Source organism: Spermophilus citellus (assembly GCF_964194105.1).
Source record: "Spermophilus citellus genome assembly, chromosome: 1".
In the NCBI taxonomy this organism is placed as follows: Eukaryota; Metazoa; Chordata; class Mammalia; order Rodentia; family Sciuridae; genus Spermophilus; species Spermophilus citellus.
Window position 1 is genome coordinate 144,447,342 of NC_138182.1, and position 17,147 is coordinate 144,464,488.

Genomic DNA, 17,147 nt, shown 5'->3' on the forward strand with positions numbered 1-17,147 from the left:
TCAAAAACCTTACTAGGGTCTAGAGATGTAATTCAGTGGTAGAGTAGGTGCTGAGAGCATGCATGAGGCCCTAGGTTTAATCCCCAGCACACAAAACCAAAAGCAAACTTATTATTAAGCTACAGTACCCAAGACAGTGGGGTACAGCATAAGGAAAGTCATGTTGATCTATGAAAACAAGAATTAGAGTCCAGAAATACATTAATGTTCACTTGATTTTTGACAAGGGTGCCAAGATAATCCATAGAAAAGAACAATCTTCTCCACAAATAATGTGGAGACAACTTGACATGCCCTGCAAAAGAATGATTTTAGACCCCTATCTCATACCACAGAGAAAAATTAACTCAAAATGTATCAAAGACCTCAACGTGAAGTTGAAATTATAAACTCTTCAAAAAAAAAAAATGCAGTAAATCTTTTTTACCTTAGACTGTGCAGTGGTTTCTTAGGCATGACATCAAAAGCACTAACAATAAAAAACAAGTAAACTGGACTACATCAAAATTTATAACTTTTGTGCTTCAAAAAACATCAAGAAGCTAAAAGACAATCTATAAAAATTTTTCCAAATCATGTATATACTAAGGGACTGATCTCCAGAATGTACAATGAACTCCTATAACTCTATAACAAAAAAAGACAATCTAATTCAGAAATGAGCAAAATATCTAAATACATTTCTCCAAAAAAGATATAGAAAGCCAATAGAAACATTAAAAGATGCTCACCGCTATTAGTTATCAGGGAAATGCAAATCAAAGGCACAATGACATACTACTATCTTTATGCCCACTGAAATGGCTACAACCACAACAAAAGTCAGCCAGGATGTGGAGAAAATGGAACAGCCACTATGGAAATAAATCATATGGCAATTTTTTAAATTACAAAACACTGAGTTACCACATGACTCAACAATTTCACTCCTAGATTTATAGCCAAACGAACTGAAAAATATGTCCACATAAACACTTCTATAAAAGTGTAGCAATATAATTCATAATAGCCAATGAGTGGCTGGGGGAGCCCATGAACTGATGGACAAACAAAATGTGATATAGCCATAATGAGTATATTTAGTCCTTGAAAGGGATTAAGTACTGACACATGCTATAGTGAATGAATTCTGAAAACATGCTAAGTAAAAAAAAAAAAAAAAAAAAAAAAAGTCAAAAAGACCACACAGTATATGATTCCATTTAAAATGAAATGCACAGAGTAGGCAAACCTATTCAGATAGAACATAGATTGATTGGTAGTTGCCAATAGGTAGGGAAAGTAGGGTTTGGAAGATATGGAAAGGTGACTATTAAAGGGGTAAGAGGGGGTTCTTTTGAGGTTGATGAAATTGTTTTCAAATGATTGTGGTAATGGTTGTACAACTCTGTGAATATATTTAAAACTAGTGAATTGTATATTTTAAGTGGGTGAATTACACGGTATATGTGCCTTGATAAAACTTCCACAAAAAAGTAGGTGATTGGCAGAATAATCAACTATGTTCAAAGTTTTCTGGTAAATTCAAACTTTAATTTTAATAATTAAAAAAAAGCATGTAGGTATGAAATAATACAGGAAATAGAATAAAACTATTTGATTCCAAAAGAATGTTGAGAAAGAGAACAAAGAACTGATGGGACAAAGAGAAAAGAAACAGCAAAGTGGTAAAATGAAATTTCTAAACATTCCATATTAGCGAACTAGATTTAAAAAGAAACCAACTTTAAATATAAAGGAACAGAGAGATTAAAAGTAGAACAGAGGGCTGGAGATGTGGCTCAAGCGGTAGTGCGCTCGCCTGGCATGCGTGCGACCCGGGTTCGATCCTCAGCACCACATACCAACAAAGATGTTGTGTCCACCGAGAACTAAAAAATAAATATTAAAAAATTCTCTCTCTCTCTCTCTCTCTCTCTCTCTCTCTCTCCTCTCTCTATTTAAAAAAAATTAAAAAATAAAAAATAAATAAATAAATAAAAGTAGAACAGAAAAAAGTAAATCAAGACTAACAAATTAATAGAAAGTTGTAGTGCCTATATAATTAGACAAAGTTAGACTTTATAATAAGCAGTAATAGCAAAAATAAAGAGAAATATCTCATAATGAGAAAAAAAGATCAATTAACTAGAAAGACAGCAACTGGGGGAAGGGACGGGGACAAGGAACTGAACCCAGGGATGATCTACCACTGAACTACACCCCAGTCCTTTTTAATATTTGAGATAGGATCTCACTAAGTTGCTGAGGCTGGCATCAAACTTTCAATCCTCCTGCCTCAGCCTCCCAAGTGCTGGGATTACAGGTTTGTGCCACTGTGCCTGACCAAGACACAGCAATCTTAAATGTAAATAACAACAAAGTTTCAAAATGCATGAAGTAAAAACTGACATGCTTTTTTCTCAAAGGGAAAATGAGACAAATCTATAAAGACAGATGTCAACAGTCTGCTTGGTAACTGATGGAATAAGTAGAAGGAAAATCAGTAAACAGATGACTTAACTATTCTCAATCAAGTTGATCTGAGACATAGAACATATCGTGTCTACTACACATGAAATAGTAATGAAAAAAAAAAAATCACAGGGCCAAAAACAAACTCTAACAAGCTTGAAAGGACGAAAACTATACAGCATATTCTTGACAAGAACACAAATAAATTAACAAATTATAAAATGTTATCTGAAAAATCTTCAAATGTTTGAAAAGAATCCACATACTTCCAATTATCTTATGGATTAAAGACATCACATACAAAATGAGAAAATCCTCTGCACAGAATATTAAAAAAAAAATAGATCATATCAAAATTGTAGGATTTAGGGTACAAGGGTACAATGGTAATCTCAGCAACTTGGGAGGCTGAAACAGGGAATCTCAAGTTCAAGGCCAGCGTTGGTAACTTAGTGAGACTCCATCTCAAAATAAAAAATAAAAAGGGCTAGGGATATAACTCAGTCGTAGAGCACCCCTGGATTTCATCCTCAATACTGTCCCCCAAAAAAGCTTATAATCAACGATATAAGCTTCTACCCTTAAGTAAGAAACTGAAATTACAGAAACACACATACACACACCAGAAAAAAAATAGAAAACAAGAAAATACCCCAAAAGGTGGCTTACAGAAACCATCAATAACTAATTAAGCCTCCAGCTAGATTGATTGAGGAGGAAAAAAAACAAAAACAAAAACAAAAACACCCTCAAGGGCTGGGGTTGTGGCTCAGTGGTAGAGCACTCGCCTAGCATGTGCAAGGCCCTGGGTTCGATCCTCAGCACCACATAAAAATAAATAAAGATACTGTGTCCAACTACAAAAAAAATAAATATTTTTTAAAAATCCCCTCAAAAACATAAACCACCAATACCAAGGAAAAAAAGGAAGTACTATAATATAAACACTACAAATATTAAGGCTGGGAAGGTAGCTCAGTGGTAGAGCATGTGCTTTAATATTTGAGGGGCTCTGGATCTGATCCCTTACAACTCACACAAATAAAAAGGAATACTAGAGGTTGCAATAGCATTGCTGCTGAATTTTAACAGGTACTAAGAAAGAATTAATACTAATACTTCACTTTATTTTTAGGTACTAGGGATTGAACCCAGGGGTGCTTAACCACCGAGACACAGCCCCAGCCCATACTGCAGCTGCACAAAATATGTTTACTTTGTTTATTTAGTTTTTTTATGTGATGCTGGGGATCTAACCCAGTGCCTTACACATGCTAGACAAGTGCTCTACCACTGAGCCACAACCCCAGCCTGCCCCAGCCCTTTTTTATTTTAAGATGGGGTCTTACTAAACCTGGACCACCACGCTCGGCGTCCCTGCTCCTTTTAAAAGGCTAGTACTAGGGCTGGGGATGTGGTTCAAGTGGTAGCAAACTCGCCTGGCATGCGTGCGGCCTGGGTTCAATCCTCAGTACCACATACAAACAAAGATATTGTGTCTGCCGAAAACTAAAAAATAAATATTAAAATTTTTTTTAAAAAGGCTAGTACTGGGGCTGGGGATGTGGCTCAAGTGGTAGCGCGCTCGCCTGGCATGCATGCGGCCCGGGTTCGATCCTCAGCACCACATACAAACAAGGATGTTGTGTCCGCCGAAAACTAAAAAATAAAGATTAAAAAAATTCTCTCTCTCCCTCTCTCTCTCTCACTCTCTCTTTAAAAAACAAAAAAAAAAAGGCTAGTACTAGCCTAATATCAAAACCAAATAAAATTCTGGGCATGGTGGTGCATCCCTGTAATCCCAGGAGCTTGGGAGGCTGAGGCAGGACAATCTTGAGTTCAAAGCCAGCCTCAGCAACTTAGCAAGGCCCTAAGCAACTCAGTGAGACTCTGTCTCTAACTAAAATACAAAAAAGGGCTGGCGATGTGGCTCAGTGGTTAAGTACCCCAGGTTGGATCCTTGGTATCAAAAAAAAAAAAAGAAAAAAGAAAAAAGAAAAGGAAAAAAAAGACATAAGAAAATTTCCAACAAAAGCCCCAACACCAAAAAACTAAATTAAAAACAAAACTGTGTGTTTGTTGCTGGGATCAAACCCATGGTCTGTGCATGATAAGTAAACACTACCACTGAACTATATCCCCAGCCCCAAAACAAAACTTTCAACTAACACTTCAAAAGATGATACAGGTTATGTATTCCTTAACTGAAAATCCAAAATCCAAAATGCTCTGAAATCTAAAATCTGAATACTGACATGACACTGAAAGTGGAAAATTCCACACTTGTGAAAGTCAGTCAAAACACAGGCACAATAAAAACAGTATATAAAAGGTATTTAGGGGGCTGGAGTCACGGCTCAGTGGTAGAGCACTTGTCTAGTATGTGTGAGGCACTGGGTTTGATTCTCAGCACAACATATAAATAAAATAAGAAAATAAACAAAGGTCCATCAACAACTAAAAAAAGACTATAAAAAAAGATTTGGGCTATGTGTATAGGGTACATATGAAATATAAATGGATATGGTGTTAGGCTTGGGATAGCTGAGATAGCTTATTACTTACATGCAAAAATTAATAAATAAAAAGCAAACAAAACCTGAAATCTGAAACACTTCTGACCCTGAGCATTTCAGATAAGGGATATTCAACCTGTATTATGAATGGCCAGTAGGTAAATGAAAAGAGGTTCAATATCAATAGTCATCATGGAAATTCTAATTAAAATTAAAATGACATGGGCTAGAATTGTTGCTCAGTGGTACAGCACTCGCTTAGCACATTCGAGGCCCTGGGTTCAATCCTCAGCACCACGTAAAAATAAATAAATGAAGGTATTATGACCAATTACAACTAAAAAAATATTTTAAAAATAAATAAAAATTTTTTAAAAATTAAAATGACATACACCTATAAATGCCTGAGAAACTAAGTAGACTGACAATACCAAATCTAAATGCAAGCATGGGTGAAAAACAAAAGGAACTTTATACTGCTGGGAGATAGGGATGTGATAAGAAAGGAGTGTGGTACAACCACTCTGGAAAATTGTTTTCTTTGGGGGGGCCTGGGGTTGGTGCTGGGGATCAATCCTCAGCACCACATAAAAATAATTTTTTTTATTTTTAAAATAAAGGGCCTTGTACATGTGAGGCAAGCACTCTACCAACTGAGCTATATCCCCAGCCCAACTGGAAAATAGTTTTCGGTTATAAATTTAACATGCACTTACTGTATGACTTAGCAGTTCTATTTTCTATTATATGATCCAGTATTTACCCAAGAGAATGAAAACATAAAGACTATATAAATCAGTGTTTACAGATGCTGAGAGAGAGAAAAAAAAAATAGAGAGACACACACACACACTAGGGATTGAAACCAAGGGTGCTCTATCACTAAGCTACATTCCTGGCTCTTTTATTTCTAATTATTTATTTATTTATTTATTTATTTTCCCCCCTTGATGGATATTTATTTATATGTGGTGCTGAGAATTAAGCCCAGTGCCCCACACATACTAGGCAAGCACTCTACCACTGAGCCACAACCCCCCCCACCCCGCCCTATTTCTTATTTAGAGACAGGGTCTCATTAAGTTGCCCAGGCTGGCCTCAGACTTGCAATCTCTTCTACCTCAGCCTTTTTTTTTTTTTAAGTGATTTTTTTTTTTTTGAGAGACAGAGAGAGAGAGAGAGAGAGAGAGAATGAATTTTAATATTTAATTTTTAGTTTTCGGCAGACACAACATCTTTGTTTGTATGTGGTGCTGAGGATCGAACCCGGGCCGCAAGCACGCCAGGCGAGCGCGCTACCACTTGAGCCACATCCCCAGCCCGATGCTTTATTCTTAATAGCCTTAACCCACACATTCATCAACAAAGGATTAAAAAAAAATGGTACTTCTTACAATAGAATACTAATTGGAAACAAAAAGGAAAAACTACTGATATATTAAAGAATAGGGAAGAGAGCTGTGGTATAGCTCAATGATAGAATCTGTGCTTTGAAAGCATAGATTCTGGGTTCTGTTTCCTACACGCGAACACACGCACACCAAACCCAAAAACAACAACAAAAAAAGTAATAATTTCAAAAGAATATGCTGAATAAAAAAGGCAAACATGCAAAACAAAACAAAAACCAATAGAATCTACATAGACTCCTATTCTATGAAGCCTAGAAAAAAATCAACTCATTTATCAGTGATTATACAGATCAGTAATTATAAAGGGTCCTGGTGGTGAGGCAGACTACAAAGGAACATGAGGGAACTTGGGAATGACGGAAATGCTCTTGATTCTGGGTTAGGGTGATGGTTATACCGGCATCATATATCAAAACTCATACTGTACAGTAAAAAAATAGTGCGTTCTGTATATGTAAATAAAGCTGATTTACAAAGTAAACAAGTGGGAAGGCACCTGTGTAGACAAATATTTTATCTCTGACATCATTTCTAAAAATTATTTGGGTTAAAGATAAACATAAAAAGCAAACTAAAACCACATTAAAAGGAAAATAAAAGCGTACATTTATGATCCTAGGGAAAGAATAAAATAAATAAAATAAAGGTATTTTGTTCAACTATAACTAAAAGTAAATATTTTTTTAAAAATCTAACTGGGAGAACTGGGAGATATATTTAAAATTGTAGCTCAGAAGGCTGAGACAGGAGGATGTAAAGTTCAAGGCCAGTCTCTTCAATTTAGCAAGGCTCCAAACAATTTAGTGAGACCCTATCTTAAAATAAAAACCAAAAAGATTAGGGACTGGAGTTCAGTGGTAAAATCTCCCTGGATTAAATCCTCAAGTACCAAAAATGATTCAACAAAAATGGCAGTAGGATGGTGGGCTGGGGTTGTAACTCAGTGGAAGAGCACTTGCCTAGAATATGTGAGGCACTGGGTTCAGTTCTCAGCACCATATATAAATAAATAAAATAAAGGTCCATTGACAACTAAAAAAAATAATTTTTAAAAAATGGCAATAGGAATAAGAAATTTTTACAAAGAAAATAAATGAATGCAAAAATGCAATGATGATGAACTTCACTACTAATCTAGCTAGTGGGATGAAATTTTTCACTCAAAAGATTGGTGTTTGAATGTGAGAATGATCTAGCTGTGACATCTGTCACCCCACTGATTACCAGGATTGATTCGGCTGACTGCTCCATGTGCATCCCTCTGAATGCTAGGCACTTGGTGAAAGAGGACCAACCTTCTCGGATAAAAGAAGATGGTTCTTTAGTCAAGGGCATATGAGTAGCTGTGCTCCCCTGATAGAACCTCCAAACAAGCTCTCAAGATTGGTGTTCAGTAGTATCAAATAATGGTATACCTTTATGAGATAATGCAAGCAGGAGTATTGACTAACAGAAATCCTACAAAGTAATATAACTATGGAGACTTAAAAGAATACATGGTGAATATGTACTCTAATACTTAACCATCTACTGCTTATTTTCTGCCCTAAATAGATGTATATGCAAACAAGAAGGCATGAACAGAGATACCCACTAAATAAATGTTTACAGCAATGAAAATTTGGTAAAAACTTAAATATCAAACTAGGATACACACACACACACACACACACTCTCCCCCCCTCCTCTCTCTCTCTCTCTCGATGAGTTAAAAGAAATAAAACACCTCTACATGTAATAACATGGAAGGTCTTCAAGACTATTGCTGACTAATGATATAAAAAAGGTCTTCAAGACTATTGCTGACTGATTAATGATAGATATAAAAACAATGTAGAAATAAATGATAAAATAGCTATATGTAATGATTACATACAAATAAATATATGTAGGTAAATGCTTATTAAAAAGACTTGCACTGGTGAGATGAAGGGGCAAGAATGGGGGAAAGACTATTATTATAGGTCTTGGTCAAATTTTTCACATATAGAATGTATTTTTATATTATTTGTGTAAGCATAAATTAATGTTAAAAATTAATCTAGTTTTAGATGGGCTTGGAATTGTTGTTTGAGGACCTTTTTTTAAAAAAAGTTTTTTTAGTTTTGTTTTTAATTGCTGACAGACCTTTATTTTATTTATTTATATGTGGTGCTGAGAATTGAACCAAGTGGCTCACGCATGCCAAGCAAGTGTACTACTGCTGAGCCACAGCCCCAGCCCGAGGACCTTTTTCCATATATGTAAGTATACTTGCTATGTTCTATGGAAAAGGGCTCCTCAGTCAACAGTTTGAGAAGCCCTTATCACCTGTGGCCTACAATACCACAATAGTTTGCAATAAATATTGATGCCTTTTAAGTTTTTTCCCTCATATTATCTACTAAGTTTTCTTAAGTACCTTTCAATTCAAATGATCTCAATTCCATTACCCTGTTGAAATTTCTCTATGGCAAATTGTCACTATCTGAACTTACCTATTTAGTCACTTATTTACTATCTCCCACTAGAGTGAGAATGACAATTGTGAACTCATATAACTTTAATTGAGCCACTTAGGCTTTTCTTACATTAGCAAAGATATACTTTATTTACTTACCTTAGTTGGAAAAGGAAATTTGGAAGGTTCTGTTTTGCATGGTGTATGAATAGCCGTTAGAGGGGGAGGCCATGAATGCGTCATCTCCTGAAACGTAATTATTACAGTTTGTTTTCAACCAGATCAAGGATAAAAACCTATACAGCTAAAAAACCAGATTTGTACTTATACATACTGGTTTCATGAATGCTCCTCCAAAATTATACATATTTATTCAATAAGTACTAATGAAGCACAACTGTGTGCAAGTCACTATGAGGCTAATAATATGAAGGTACGTAATAAATTCTCCCTGACTTCAAGGAGTTTACAGTTATGATGATGAAATCTCAATAGAAAGCAGCCTGTAATCAAATACAAGGCACATAATAAAACACTACTAAATAAGAGTTTGTTGTGGGAATGGGAGGAAGAGGATAATGATAAGAAAAACAGCTAGTATTTATTGTGTAACTTTAAGGGACCAGACACTCTGCTAAGTGTTTTACATATCTGTTACTCATTTAATACTCACAAAGCCATTATGAGGTAGATACCATTATTATCCTATCTCTATTTAGGATGACACTAAAGCACAAAGGTTGCTTATTCAAGGTTACACACTTAGTAAGTAATGGACACAGAATTACTCCTTAGGAAGCTTGACTACAGAGCCCATGTGCTGATAGGAAAATTTGGTCAGGTGAGAAAATCAGAAGGGAGATTTCAAAAGCACAGGAGGAGGAAAACAGACACGCAAGACCCTAAGTCTGATTTCATTCACTGCTTTCTCTCTAATCATGCCAAATATGTCCAAGTGGGGTTTAGATTAGATCACAATTAGTATGTTAGAGAAGCAAGTGGGAGAGAAATATCAAACTTAAATAAGAAAGGAGTGTTTTATTTCTGGCATTTAGTTCAAAGTAAGTCATCAGGTAAATTAAAGGTAGTACAATAATACTTAAGAATTTATCCAACAGCTAAGTTGTAACCATAGTTGTATAAAAATAAAAATTTCTAGGCCCCACACTTAAAAGAGAGATTGTTAAATCTACGTATCCAAAGTGACTAGATAGATTAGCCAACATCCACACAATGAAATACCAAGCAGACACTAAAATGAGAGATTTAACCACTGATATGAAATGATGTCCACAGTATACTGTTAGTGACAAACACAAACCATAATCCTATGTAAATGTTTATACATTTTAAAAAATGTATGGAAGGACAGTTAACCCTGGCTGCCCTTGCACAGAAGAATGACAAGAAGGGGGAAGAGACAAGGGTATATGATACAGTGTCTACTTGAACCTCTTAAAAAGTCACCTGCACATAATTGTTTTTTTATGTTTTTACTTTTTATGTTTTTACGATGCTTATTATTTCCTACATCCAGCTCTATTTGTCAGCTCAAAAGGTACAACTATCATTATCACCACTGTATCTCCAGTGCTTGACACATAATAGGTAGTAAATTAGCATGCTTTGAATTAAAACCTCAATTTTTTTCCAATAAATACACATACTTCTAGAATAAAATTTTTCCTTAAGTTCATAATGAGATTCATACAAATCAAGTGGAAATAAAAAATATGAAGGAAACTTGGACCTAAAGTTCCTTGCACACCGAAGACAGGGAAGGGGAAACAAATTCATGTCCCTCAGGTTTTTAGCATTGGCATTTAGTATCTCAATTACTAAAACACTCCCTATTGAAACCTATTTAACTATCATCAAGTGACTAAGCACCTATTACACACAGGGCCATGTGGCAAGCCCCATATATGTAAAATGTAAAATAAATATTGATCAGTAACATCAAAGAAATAATTAGATACAAAAAAATCTCCAGGTATTAAAATTCCATGCATTGTTGAGATACTGGAAAAAAAAAAGTTAAGTAAGATTCAAAGGAAAGAGTTATCACTGTGGTCTGATCTAGTAGGAAGAAGGATTTCATAAGGATTTTAAGGAAAAAGAGGATCTATATACTAAAGAGGAAGAAGGAGAAGCACATTCCAAAAAAAAAGCTTACTTTAAGGAAGTAAAAGAGCAAGAAAGTTTGATTTAGGGAAACCAGTTTGTCAAAAGTACTTCATTAGTACTAGGAGAGGTTAGGACTAGCCCATGGAAGGCCTGGAATGTTAAGTTTGAACATAATTATTTCTATGAGTCTTTCAGAACCAATGAAAATTCTAAGGAAAAAAAAATTATAAAGACCAGGAAATGAAGTAAAGAATCTGGAAGCAATGCAGAAGACAGATAAATAGATGAGAGTGTGAGAATGTTACCAATTACTGAAGCTCAAAGTGGCAGAAACAGAAGGAAAGGAATGGGTATGTTCAAGGAAATTTCAAAGTCTACACCTAGTTTTGGGATTAAATTTAAAGAAAGGAAGACGCTAGAGATAACCAGGATTCTACGTGTAGAAGCATGAAAGAATCTAGGGAAGTCCATAAGTACAACTTTAGACATTTTGAGACTGAAGCAGCAAAGAGAAATTAAAATGTAGCCCTGTCAAGAAGTAATTAAAGGACATAAATCAAAACCCAAAGACGACCAAAGCAGGAAAGAAAGACTGAATAGCTGTCTAACGAAGCCAAGGATGTTAGAAAAGGTAGGTAAAAGTGCAGGAAGAGAAGAGTCTAGAAGAATGCATCCATACTTAGAAGATAAGAAAAGATACAAGGCTTCCTAAAAGGCAGATAAAGAAAGGGAAGGAAGATGAATGGGAAATTTAAATAATTAAGTATAACAGAAGTCAAGGAAAGAAGAGGGTAAAGAAAATAAGAACTTAATTTAAGTCTTTGGATGACAACTTGGGAGATTATAATAACTAACAGAAGAAATGGGAGAGAAGATGGTAGGAACAGCCAACACAGGCAGTCTCCAAAGTATCCACAGTAAAATGCAAAATGCAGCTCATAAAAAACAAAAAATACTAGTAACATGTGTCTGACAGTTTTCTCCTATGAGCAAAAAGCAGTCATTGTCACTTACTTAATTCAACAGAATTTCTTTTTCCAACCGAAAAATGTATTTTATTTGGTTATGTGCAGATTTTAAATTTATTCAGCAAACATTTACAATGTACAGTACTCAGAGGATGCTTTTTATCAAAGGATTTGACAAGTATGTTCAGATGAATTACAAAGCAAGCTATTTTCAACATGTGAATGGCCTGATTGATAAATATTGAGTTTTTTTAACATATCAAATTATTAACTGATAATAACCCTGAGAAAATGTAGCTATATTTGGTTTCTTCTTCATCTTTTCAAGGCAGACTGAGAATATAGTTTGTTTTACTGAAAAACAAAGCCAACTCTTTGAAGGCAAACAGAAAACAAACCATGTGATTGAGAACCTAAGTATAAGCAGAATAGAGTCAAGTATTTATGATGGACATAATCAAGTTACACATATAAGCAATCTGTTCCTTCCGATCCTTTGTGAAACCTAGGTAGAAGGAAGTAGAGAGAGGAAGAACATCATAATAATGTAAAAGAATTAAATGATTAAAAAAAAAAAAAACTTACTTTAAGAATTTCATCCACACAGCTCACATCACCAGAAGCTGATGCCTTCAGAAGGAAAAAAAAAAAAAAAAACATTAGATTTGAAGTAATATATTACTAGACTTTTAGTATTTACTGCAGATTTTAAATCATTAGACATTACATAAAATTTAAAGAAATATTTATGAGGGCTGGGGATGTGGCTAAAGCAGTAGCACGCTCACCTGACATGCGTGCAGCCCAGGTTCGATCCTCAGCACCACATACAAAGATGTTGTATCTGCCGATAACTAAAAATAAAATATTAAAAAATTCTCTTTCTCTCTTTAAAAAAAAAAAGAAATATTTATGATCCTACTACTTTAAATCAAAATACTTAGAATCTTTAGACTAATGTCCTAATTCAAAAATTTTTTTTTTAAAGAGAGAGAGAGAATTTTTTAATATTTATTTTGTTTTTTAGTTTTCGGCAGATACAACATCTTAGTTTGTATATGGTGCTGAGGATCGAACCCCAGGCTGCATGCATGCCAGGTGAGCACGCTACCGCTTGAGCCACATCCCCAGCCCCTAATTCAAATTTTTTAAGCACTAGAAAATTTTAGCTATATAGTCTGAGGAACTTTATAGTTTTTCAAAGATTTTTTAAATTTTGTGTTTATTATACTTTAAATAACTTAAATAATTCTTAAAATGAAATTTTTAAAATGAATTTTTTAGGTGAGCAGCTTATCCAGAATTTAAAAGTTCAATAATATACAAAATAATCATAATACTGAGATATTATTTGTGCCTTATTCTCAGGCACAAAGAGGAATTAAAGAGTTGAACGTAAGTCTAACTCTAAGGATGATGCTGTTTGAAGAAAGAATAAATTACCACTTTACAGTTCTCTGAAGAGGAATAATTAGGTGACAAATGAAACTAACATTCATTTTCTCAAGGCCACAGGAAAGACTAAATGTTCTCAAAACTGTTTTATGTATCCCTGACTCTTTCCACCACTATTTTGATCTATGAGCTAAGATTTTTGACTACTGACATTATTTTTTTTTATTTTTTTATTACAAAAACTACATTTTAAAGATAAAATTTCAGCCAAGCATGGTGGCACATGCCTATAAAACCAGCGACTTGGGAGATTGAGGCAGGAAGATCACAGGTTCAAAGCCAGCCTCAGCAAAAGCAAGGCACTAAGCACTCAGTGAGACACCAACTCTAAAGATAAAAATACAAAATAGGGCTGAGGATGTGGCTCAGAGGTTGAGTGCCCCTGAGTTCAATCCCTAGTACAAAAATAAATAAATAAATAAATAAATAAAAATAAAATTCCAGCTATTTTATAATGAATACTCACTTCTTTGGTATTATTATTATTATTAGTAGTAGTAGTAGTAGTATTCTAAACATCATGTTTTGGTATGCAGAATGATAGCATCCAAACTACATATTCCCACTGCCATGGACCTAGAAGTCCAACCATTTACCACCATGAACCACAGCCTGAGTTATCACTAAAAAATAGAGATTTTTTTTTTAATACAAAAGAAAACAGGGTATATTCCATAAACTCAAAAGCAAGAAATCTAAGGTACTGATGGATAATGTTTTCATTCTATAACTGACTTGACATCTTAATATTTGAAATGACACTTTCTGTAGTTCCCAAGAGGGTAAGCTCATAGCTTTATGGATCCATTTGGGAGTCAACACATAAACCTTTCCTTAATCCTACTTCCATCCCCATCTTTAAATATATTCCTTGCTACTCAGGTAAAAAGACAACTCAAGTTCACTCATTATTTCATAGTCAATTATTTCACATAGTAACAATATTCAAAGCTCCAAATATGTGACTTACATCCAGTGGTTGGGAAGGTATTTTCAGCTTGGTAAGATGTGCTTTGCTGCTGGGCTTCAGCTCAGTCATGCTGTTGCCATGGGATTGGCTGCTGTAGTGCTCAGAGGATAGCTTTGGTTCCATGGACTCCTGTCCATCCATGGGCCGCACATAGGCAGTGGGTTTCTGTAACATTGAACTGGACTTTGACATCAACGAAGGTGGGAAAGACTGATTTGAGTGCTGCCCACTTGAAAAAGGTACTCGGGAAGGAGAATCCCAATTGGCATCTGGATCCCTAGGTGATTTGGAACGCTGATGTTCCTTGCTATGATGATCATTCCCATGAGACCTGGAATGACTAGAGCTTAATGAAGAAACAGCCTGGGGTTTTCCAGGGCTAGAAGATCGTGATTTGGAGTGTTCTGATCCATGCTGGCTTTTTTTCCGGCTACTGCTATATGAGTCACGGTCATGCCTCTGGCCAGTACTATTTGTGGCACTGCTACTACCTGCACTGGTCCTCTGGCTACTATGTCCACTCTGTAAGCCTGAGGACCGTTTTTGAGACTGAGAAGTGCTGGGTGCAGGTCCTACTGGAGTCCACTTGCTACTCTGATGAGAGCCTCCATGTCTCTGTTCAAAGAAATTTGGGTTTGATTTTTCATCTGCTGTCGGTGGTACAGTAGGCTTGGGAATTGCAACAAGCTTCGGTATTGATCTATCTCCTATGAAATCCTTCATTTCATCGTAGTTTCCGAGCATACTCTGAATACGACTTGATAACTTATCTTCTTTGCTAGTCTGCAAAAAAAGTGTAAAATTAAATACACTATTAGCATAATCAGGAATAAAATATGCTTCTAAATTGACTTTCTAACCTTCAAATAGAAAGGGACTTTCAAAGGGAGACTTCACCTCACACCTTAGTTAACAAGTGCATAAATTCGATAGTGAAAAACAATGCATCAAAAATGTCTGAAAATGACCATGTTAAATACAAACATCCTATTGGACATTCAGTAATACACAGAATACTGGACTGGGGATATTGCTCAGTGGTAGAAAACTTGCCCAGCATACATAAGGGCCTGGGTTCAATCCCCAACACCACAAAAAAAAAAAAAAAAAAAAAAGGTGGTAAAAAAATTTATAAAAGCTAACATTCATATTTTAGTAGTCTGAGAAAACATCATATTTCTTATAATTCAATGTTATATAGTTAGGAGCAGAAACCAAAATTTACAGAAACAAGTATTTTTTTAAAAATTTTTAATTCGGGCTGGGTCTGTAGCTCAGTGGCAGAGCCCTTGCTTCGTATATATGAGGCACTAGGTTCAATCCTTAGCACCACATAAAAATTACAAATAAAATAAAAGCATGCTGTCCTCCTACAACTACAAAATTTTTTTAAAAGATTAATTCCTTCTGTTACTGTGACTTATCAGCTAATAAAAGTCATTTAAGGGGCTGGGGTTGTGGCTCAGTGGTACAGTGCTAGCCTAGCATGCATGGGGCACTAGGTTCAATCCTTAGGACCACATAAAATTTTTTAAAAAATAAAGATATTGTGTCCACCTAAAAAACTTTTAAAAAAGGTCATTTAAGCATAGAAACTCCGATGATGAAGCTTTAAATTCTGGCTATTAACTGACCAATAAATAATCCAACTTATAAAGTCAATACTTTAAAATTTCAAAGAATTATTCTTCGTTAGTAATAAGGTCCAAGATATCTATCTAAGCTTTAGTACTTTTTTCACATCCATATATATTGAAGAAAGTTAACTGGTTATATTAAAAAGAAATCAAGACTGAACCACTTCTATTTATTTGGAGACTGGCAAATATCAGTAATGACTTTAGATTGCTTGAAAAATCTGACCCTATTAATAAACAAGAGAGGTAGATAAACAACTACTTACAGACATTGGGATCAGAAAACAAATCCAATTCTTCATAGTATAATTACAAAATAAATGGTAGTATGATTCAAAAATTTTGAAGAAAACTCTTAATTTTTTCAATAGACCTTTAATTTCTAATTTAATCCCCAACCCCAAATCCCTAAACTAGGTTTGTATTACACTCATATAAATAACATCAGTATGACTTTAAATTGGAAAAATCCTTAAAAGTTCTGGATAAAAAGCTTAACAAAGTATATAAATGGTTTGAATAAACACCAAATATTACAGGGGTAAACCAAAGATATGTTATTACTTTTAATATTTCATAAGGAAAAAAGTCCAACACTCAATCTCATAATCTACCACTATAATTACACATAACATAAGCCTTTAAAATGCAAGTTCAGTCAGGCACAGTAGCAGTTTATAATCCCAGTGACTTGGGGGGCTGAGACAGGAGGAATGAAAGTTCAAGGCCAGACTCAGCAACTCTTGAGACCCTTGGTAACTTAGTAAAACCTTATTTCAAAATAAAAAATAAGGGGCTGGGGATGTGGCTCAAGCGGTAGCGCGCTCGCCTGGCGTGCGTGCGGCCCGGGTTCGATCCTCAGCACCACATACAAACAAAGATGTTGTGTCCACAGAGAACTAAAAAATAAATATTAAAAAATTCTCTCTCTCTCTCTCTCTCTCTCTCTCTCTCTCTCTCTCTCTCTCTCTCCCACTCTTTCTTTAAAAAAAAAATTAAAAAAAATAAAAAATAAAAAAGAGCTGGGGGTATAGCTCAGTGGTAAAGCCACCCATGGGTTAAAGTCCTAGTATCAGCCCCTTCCAAAAAAAAATGTTGAAAGGAAATCCAAAGTCAAAGCAAATGCTAAAGAGACATCCATCATCACTAAAGTCATACTAGAGTCATC

At 35.0% G+C, this 17,147-nt stretch overlaps 1 protein-coding gene across 3 annotated transcripts in view; it reads right to left on the reverse strand.

The window, feature by feature from the left end:
* AFF4 (ALF transcription elongation factor 4) overlaps positions 1-17,147 on the reverse strand; it is a 95,461-nt gene that overhangs the window by 48,580 nt on the left and 29,734 nt on the right. For 2 of the 3 annotated variants that reach the window (XM_081292298.1, XM_081292297.1), the window contains 3 exons: positions 14,343-15,125; positions 12,503-12,547; positions 8,982-9,068 (listed from right to left, as the gene is read on the reverse strand). In XM_081292298.1, coding sequence (XP_081148424.1) covers positions 8,982-9,068; positions 12,503-12,547; positions 14,343-15,125 — 915 coding nt within the window. The remainder of the gene's footprint in view (positions 1-8,981; positions 9,069-12,502; positions 12,548-14,342; positions 15,126-17,147) is intronic. The other variant, XM_081292299.1, reaches the window with a different exon arrangement.